Genomic DNA, 8368 nt, shown 5'->3' with positions numbered 1-8368 from the left:
AATTTTCCCACATACGAATCGACCGTTTGAAAGGCTAGCTTGTTACACAAACACAGCTATCCCCTACCGCCATACAACGCGAATCATGCACTTTCGTCCTGCCCATGTCATCTTTCCAGATCAAGAATTTGACCACGTCAGTAGGAGTAGCCGCCGCTATGCCTTTTGGGGTCGGCAAGGCCATCAGGAACTCTATCAATTGCCGCTCCAGGGCCTGCTTTTGCTTAGCGTAGGCTGAACTTAAATTTGCACTCATGATTTCCTCATATCTTTTATCAATTTTGGCATGGTCTATCCTAAGACTGACCCCCTTCCCGTTCTCGCCTCCCTGTCGGGTCTCCACACCACACCTCTGACAATAGTTAGCATCCCAATCGTTAGGGTACTGACACAAGGCACAATTCTTGGCCGGGACCCACGGTCTTGGCGCCCCGCTAAACCCTACGACTCGAACTGGAAAGCCCAGAGGTCCGACTCGGTGGGTCGCGTCGTCCACCGTCCCCTGCGGGAAGGGCACCGTAGGACCAGCTGTCCGGCCTCTGCCACCTTCACCGCCTTCACCGCTCTGCTCCACACCACTGGCCACCAGAACTTCCTGGGTGTGAGATCAGGGAGAACTACAGTAACCGATGCCTTTTGTTCCCAGATGAAACTCAAAATAGGCTCTATCATAACGAAAGGCGGGAAGACATAAGCATTCCTTCCCTCGAGGGACTGAGTCAATACATCGACACCCTCCGTTCCCGGGACGGGGTATGGGCTGAAGAATTTGAGCTTTTTCCCATCCCTCCCTGTCTGTACGTTGGAGGGGAGTGCCATCAAATCTGTGTCGAACCCCTGGCTACCTCCGAACTGAGCGTCAATGCTAGCAAAAACCTCAGGGTGGAGTTGGGCGTCTTTCCCGGATAGCTTCCTAGACGGAGCATCCGCTGGGTTTGCGGCGGAAGGGACATACCTGAGGCTTAAGTCGACGTTAAGCGTCACCACAGTCTCCCATAGCTTAACCACCGCTCTTACCAACCCCAAACTCTTTCCTCCCTGATTCTCCCACGCCGAGATGAGGTTGGCATTGTCTACCCTCGCAATCACCCTCTTATCCCTTACATGTTCCTCCATAGACAGGAGGACCCTTGTCAGGGCCTCCGTCTCTTTGACGGCAATGCTCTCGTCCGTCTCGCTCCCTTGCCAGTAATCGCCTATCCGTACCTCACCCTCGCTCGTTTCAACTGACCCCGCCCATTTGAAACCTGACGCGTCTGAAGACAGGGTGACCACCTCATGCTTCTCTTTTCTCCACGTCACACAACCCTCCCAATTATCGAGAAATTTCCAATGCTTCAACTCCCGCAACACCCCCCCTTGTATGGGAATAGTAGAGCCATCCCTCTCCGCTTTTGCAATGGCTGCAAACATCTCCCGGCAATAAAGCTTAGCTGCTGGTACTGCTAGGCTAAAAGACACCAACTTCCCAGTGAGTTTTTGCAGGGTTACTATTGGCACTCTATCCTGAGCGAGCGCTTCGTCCCTTATCTTAGCTACTGAAACCCTCTTCCTTTCCGGGACTAAGAAAGCTAGCAGCCGGGAGTCAACTCCTAGGCCCAGAAACTCCAGGAACTTAACAGGGTCGAGCTGTGACTTGTTTATTCCTATGAAATAGCCCAAAACCACCAGCGTATAGCACATAATGAAACACGCTGCCTGCGCTAACTCGAAATCCGACCAGACCACTACCTGAGGCTTAGACAGCTCTTTCGACTCGGCTGGCTCGCCTCTCCTCTGAAGTCTGAGGCGCTCGGCGTGCCTGTCATCGATATATAACGAAGACGGCACGCCTAACGCCCTGATTCGGTGCATAGGGACCAAACCTATCTTCTGATACACGAAAGCGGACTCCTTCCAGCCATAACTCAGAGAGGCTGACACATACCAGATCCCGCCCCACTGAAAACCTACCAGGGGTTTGCTACTCTCTGTGTATAAGACGTGGTCGTAGCCACTTTTATCATCACATTTTGTTTGGTACTGGTTGCGCCCTACGTATTTTGTCAAGTTCAGAATCGAATCTAACTGGAAAGGGCAGTCTTTCATCCACTTGTTCAAATAACGGAGGTCATGGCACAACCTGGGCTTTCCTGGCTCCACCGTGAGCGGCATGACGAGATACGGGGGTGGTACCTCTCCTACTCTTCCCCATATATTCACAGCCCCAGAGACTATCCTAGCTCTGATTGTGTCAGACACAACTTTCGCGAAGGGGCGACAGCTAAATGATTTCTGGAAATATCTGGGGGGTGGAAAGGCACTATCCATGTATGTCTCCCCTTTATAGGAACCTGTGAACGGTTGCAGAAAATCCAGGATATTTACTCCATTTTCGATCCAACCCAACACTTCCCTATCGCCAGGACCATCCCCCAGAATTTCCTTCCATTCATCCAGGTGCCTGTGAATACCCCCTGCCAGAAACTTATCCGGGTCCCGAAACATTAAAGAGTCCGCTGAGGCCTTGATTTTCCCCAAGGCCACCTGTTGGATTGGCGGAGGCACAATCACTTTCCCATCTCTTCGCCTTGTGATCCACACTTCCTCCGCTAGGAGGTGCTGCTTGTACGCCTCTATCGGACACACTGGGTGGTGCATCTCGAACTCATGGACGTTGGGGACGAGCCACGGACCCATCTGGAAGGTAGAAGCTTTCCTTACACGCCCGTCATCCACATTTGGAGGTTTAGACGGTTTATTACGCAGACAAATTACGCGTCATTACCACCCTACAGGTCTTAGAGATATCACTAAAACTTAAGAGAAACACTACGTTAGAAGTCGACCTTGGGGTCAATTGCTTACAACCAGGTTTACAATTCATGCGAACGCCCACCGCGATTTGTAGGTTGGCGAGACGCTGTCGACCTATTATACCAACGCTTTTCCCCCTTTGTCCCATCATTAAACCTTACACGTTTGGGTGTGCTCCAGCCTAGCAAAACGAGTGAAAGTCTTAAAGCTTCCCTGCTTTTTGGCGCACAACTGGACTTAGGAGGAGGTTTAAACTCAATAGGCCCCCTTTGAAAAGCCGCTCTAAAAACTATTAAACGTCCTACTCTGACCTTAAAATTTACATTTGGCGCTCGCCGAGAACCCGGTCGAGCTACATTGTCGAGCTGTAAGAAGGTGTTTCCCGACGCAAGACACAAACTACTGTGCCAAAGGAATTACAGCAACTTTCCTGATTTCAACTGAAACCAAGAGACTGAGCCCCAATAACATACGCTAACCACCGTTGTGTCGAAATCGTGGCGCCTCAACAGAAGAGAGGTGAGTTTGATAACGCACACGTCAAGGGCTTATATTCCTTCAATTACCAAGATTACGTCCTGACAATCTTTACCGTCATTAACCTGGTCAGCCCGGAATAGCATTAAGTCAGCTCATACCCGACCTCTCCTGTAAACAAATATGTTGCGGCTACCTGAACTGTCATCTGTCATGAAAACTGGTATACCCTACGCTTAATGCTGACGACTAAGCAGTATGTTTACACTCGCTTGATCAATGTATCGTGACCATTAGTTTTAAGTTGTTTGTAAACACGGGGCAAAAGTTAAATTTTCCCCTTCTTATTTTCATAAACAAACGCTACTCCCACGACCCGTTCCAGTGTTTACCCCCCCAAGCACTGAAACCGTAGATAATGATTACAAAAAATTCTCGCGACCATCCTCATTGTCGTCTCAATTTCATATCTACCTCCCCAGCGAAATATGTAAAACACGTAAAGAAATGTAACTGTGACGGTCAGGCTAGATTGCCCAGTTACTGCCCCTAATAAAACCTCCCCCTTAATGCTAGGCACGACTCAAGAGAAACGATGCCAGTTCGAAGTTTTATTCTTCACTCTTTGAAAAACAAAAAACAAAACAAAAACTGATCCTGCCCGTTTACTAGCCATAAACTGTTATACTGTAATTCACTTTGTCTTCTCGGTACCACACTTTCACCGTCTGAGAAAAATTAACTTGTTCTCGGAACTAAATGTTCACAGTGAATGGATCATTTGTTATTGTCACTAAGTCCAATCAATTGTTATCAGCAATAATAAGCTCACTTTACAGTTGTCACCGTGAAACCCTGAACATAAACGTACATTGAAAAAAAAACCAGGAATTACAGTATTGATCCTTACAGAATTGACACATCGGGTTGAGAAAACGTAATTCTTGGACACGCAGGTCCATGCGCACTACAAACGCTTACGACTCAAATTACTCAATTATCGGCTGAGAAGCGACGATCACAGAAAACAACAAAAGAATCATAGCGCGCTACTGGTGTCAAACACTGGGACAGGATCTGAATATAACATCACATCACCCTGACACTTCAGTCCTTATGCACACACTTCTATCCTTCTAGGTTACATTTGCGTTCTTCCGATCCTATGTAAATATCTATAGTCTCTGACATCGCTCACTAGATAATTGTCTCGTCAAAATAACAAACGGAACGGGCACGCAGGCCCATGCGCACTACACACGCTTATGGCTCAACCATACTCAATTATCGGCTGAGAATCAAACTAGAAACGAAAAGAACAAAAACGAATTATAGTGTACTACAGCTGCCCAATACTGGGACAAGAGCCCTGACACTTCAAAACGTTATACGCACATCTGTATTCCCCTCGGTTACTCAGGCTCCCAACTTCACGAGAAGATTTTTGATCTTCCCTATTTCCTTGGGGTTTCGGGGCAACCCCGAACCCAGTGTCCTTGTTTACCGCAGTTGAAACACGCGTCATCGGGCTGAGGCCCCGGCCGTCCTCTTCCCCTCCCTCGCCTCGGGGTTGGGTTGTAGTACGGGGTCTGGCGACGCCCACCGAAGCTGCGGCCCCTTGCTGATGACGTGGGTACGTAGCCGCGACCACCACCGCCGCGGACCTTGTTCTGTAAGTTTACAAACGAGTCAATATCTTTGCCCACTTTCTTCTCCTCTCCAGAGCCGAACTGATTTAGAATGAGTCCAGGAAAGAACCACTCGTCGCGATGCACCGATGCACGCTCGACAATGATCCGAAACTCATTCGCTTTCGGGTGCGCCTCCCTCCTAGCCTGTTGCACCAACGTCTCCATGAGGCCCATGGCCCTGTGAGGGTCGAAGGCAGCCTGTGGCCTCCCCGCGTAGTAGACTAGCTCACTTCGGACATCCTCCACAGTGCGGCCCTGCTGCAATTGCGACATCAGACCCCGCATCTCGCTTACCTCCCTTCGGAGGTCCGCTACGTCCTAAGATTGAAAAGAGAAACACACTCCATCAACATGAGACTCTTGCGAGCGCGTTGCATCACGTGACAACACTTCCAAAAATCTGTGACCTTTTCCGCCCACCACCCCGTGGGAACCCGTATACCTCGCGCACAAGCGATGATTCAATTCAATCAGTTCTCTAAGAACAAAAGAGTTTCGGAACTTCCCACGCAACGTCGTACACCTTGCGTACCTATCTTTAGACACACGTAAAACTTCCCTGATCTGTCAAATTAACATTAGATACTCCGTGCCCATCTCATTACACACCGTAAAAAAGATCCCAGCGCTACCCAAATGCACAATCCGACGCCCCATATCCATCTCTTTAACAACTGTAAACTTACGCTCTGCGCGTGCTGTCGCACACCTCGTGCACATCCCTTTTAAACAAATGTACAATGTTTCGCCACCCCCAAAAGCACATTTTTAACCAAGTAACATTTCTCGCCACTTCCCTGTGCTCTGTCGTACACCCGTGCACATCTTTTAAACAAAATAAAATTTCTCGCCACTTCCCGAACGCGATATGGTAAACCTTGTGTACACCTCCTTCAACAATTTAAAACATCTCGCCACTCCTCGAGTGCGATATCGTACACCTCGTGTACATCTTCTTTTCAACAATGTGAAACTTCTCGCCACTTCCCAAGTGCGACATCGTACACCTCGTGTACATCTCTTTTATACAATGTAAAAATTTCTCGCTACTCCCCGAGTGCGACTTCGTACACCTCGTGTACATCTCTGTTCCATAATGTAAAATTTTCTCGCCACTCCCCGAGTGCGATATCGTACACCTCGTGTACATCTCTTTTATACAATGTAAAAATTTCTCGCTACTCCCCGAGTGCGACTTCGTACACCTCGTGTACATCTCTGTTCCATAATGTAAAATTTTCTCGCCACTCCCCGAGTGCGATATCGTACACCTCGTGTACATCTCTTTTATACAATGTAAAAATTTCTCGCTACTCCCCGAGTGCGACTTCGTACACCTCGTGTACATCTCTGTTCCATAAAGTAAAATTTTCTCGCCACTCCCCGAGTGCGATATCGTACACCTCGTGTACATCTCCGTTCCACAATATAAAATTTCTCGCCACTCCCCGAGTGCGATATCGTACACCTCGTGTACATCTTTGTTCCAAAATGTAAAATTTCTCGCCACTCCTCGAGTGCGATATCGTACACCTCGTGTACATCTTCTTTTCAACAATGTGAAACTTCTCGCCACTTCCCAAGTGCGACATCGTACACCTCGTGTACATCTCTTTTATACAATGTAAAAATTTCTCGCTACTCCCCGAGTGCGACTTCGTACACCTCGTGTACATCTCTGTTCCATAATGTAAAATTTTCTCGCCACTCCCCGAGTGCGATATCGTACACCTCGTGTACATCTCTTTTATACAATGTAAAAATTTCTCGCTACTCCCCGAGTGCGACTTCGTACACCTCGTGTACATCTCTGTTCCATAAAGTAAAATTTTCTCGCCACTCCCCGAGTGCGATATCGTACACCTCGTGTACATCTCCGTTCCACAATATAAAATTTCTCGCCACTCCCCGAGTGCGATATCGTACACCTCGTGTACATCTTTGTTCCAAAATGTAAAATTTCTCGCCACTCCTCGAGTGCGATATCGTACACCTCGTGTACATCTCCGTTCCACAAAGTAAAATTTCTCGCCACTTTCCAAGTGCGATACCGTACACCTCGTGTACATCTCTTTTAAACAAACGTATTATCGGTATTCCCGGCACTGCTCGAGCGTAACGAACGAGAACGTTAAGCCCACACCCTGAAACGATTACATCACCTAGACATTCCCCAGGTGTAACGAAACATGCGACGCAACAAATTAGCATAACTGAAGCCGCACGTATGCAAAAAATGTCTCATGTACCCTGGACGACGAACTCACAGCGATAAACTAACCGAACAGACAAAAAAACCGCGGCACAAACGAAAACCTATAGACTAACACACTCCAAAAATTACATTGCCGACACCAAAACTAGGCACAGCACCCCGACCAAAACGGTTTGCCCACACGTGCTAAAATCAAAATAAATAGATACCTGCGGTCCTGCCGGGGCCAGAGCGCCTTGGAAGCCGGCCTGTGGTCCTGCCTGCGGCTGCAAACCGCCCTGCAGGGGAGGCTGTGCGGGTCCCTGCTGTACTCCTCCAGGCTGTGCGGGTGCCTGCTGGACCCCTCCAGGCTGTGCGGGTCCCTGCTGAACCCCTCCAGGCTGCGCGGGTGCCTGCTGGACCCCTCCAGGCTGTGCGGGTCCCTGCTGAACCCCTCCAGGCTGTGCGGGTGCCTGCTGAACCCCTCCAGGCTGCGCGGGTGCCTGCTGGACCCCTCCAGGCTGTGCGGGTGCCTGCTGGACCCCTCCAGGCTGTGCGGGTGCCTGCTGGACCCCTCCAGGCTGTGCGGGTCCTTGCTGGACTCCTGGCTGCGGCTGAGCTGCCGTTCTCGCCCCCACGCCTAATCTCGGCTGCGGGGCTCCCGGCTGTGGCGCTGGTACCTGTGACATGCTAACATACAGAACGGCGTTAGTAACTTACACCCGGCAACCAGCATGTCAAACAGAAAACAACAGCCTAAAAAAAACCGCACCGGAGTTTGCCAACCTCCACGCCGGGAGAAAAACCACAGGCATGATAGGAGAGCCGTCTCACAATACGGTAACCAAAAAAAGAAAAAAGAAAAGAAAACGCCCCTGGAAACTTGTCTACTTCTATAAACACCAACCCCCACTGCATTGAAGCTCTCACCGAAAACCAGAAAGAAACAACACACAAATAACAGTCACGTCCAAACCTTCACCAGCGTATACCCTGACCACGAGAAAAGAGGAAAACTGCAAACGTCACGCTACGTCGGCAAAGTGGGGGACGTCGGCAACGTGGGGGACGAGTCCGCTGTACTGGCAGTGGGCACTTCGCCCCTCGTGTACTTATATGGTATGAACAGGTGTACTCATTAGTCTAATCCAATCAGTGCGCAATGGGAATAGGGACACCATCACTGCAGCAGACATAGTGATGATGTCAT

At 49.4% G+C, this 8368-nt stretch overlaps 2 protein-coding genes across 11 annotated transcripts in view; one reads left to right on the top strand and one right to left on the bottom strand.

The window, feature by feature from the left end:
• Nucleotides 1–8368, top strand: part of LOC118404580 (adenylyl cyclase-associated protein 1-like) — a 44190-nt gene that overhangs the window by 13936 nt on the left and 21886 nt on the right. The window lies entirely within an intron of this gene.
• LOC118404581 (glutenin, high molecular weight subunit DX5-like) lies at nt 3738–8304 on the bottom strand. Its single transcript, XM_035803770.1, has 2 exons — nt 7389–8304; nt 3738–5282 (listed from the first exon to the last, which is right to left on the bottom strand). Exons 1-2 carry the CDS (start codon nt 7845–7847, stop codon nt 4728–4730), a joined length of 1014 nt encoding a protein of 337 aa, XP_035659663.1. The 5' UTR covers nt 7848–8304; the 3' UTR covers nt 3738–4727.

Source organism: Branchiostoma floridae, chromosome 17, assembly GCF_000003815.2.
Source record: "Branchiostoma floridae strain S238N-H82 chromosome 17, Bfl_VNyyK, whole genome shotgun sequence".
Classification (NCBI taxonomy): Eukaryota; Metazoa; Chordata; class Leptocardii; order Amphioxiformes; family Branchiostomatidae; genus Branchiostoma; species Branchiostoma floridae.
Note: the sequence above shows the minus strand (reverse complement) of the source record. Positions and strands in the feature narration are given on the sequence as shown.

Coding starts and splice junctions, on each gene's coding strand:
- LOC118404581 (XM_035803770.1), bottom strand. CDS start 7,847: ATGTCACAGGTACCAGCGCCACAGCCGGGAGCCCCGCAGCCGAGATTA. Junction 5,283..7,388: donor TGGCCCCGGCAGGACCGCAG/GTATCTATTTAT, acceptor TTTCAATCTTAG/GACGTAGCGGACCTCCGAAG.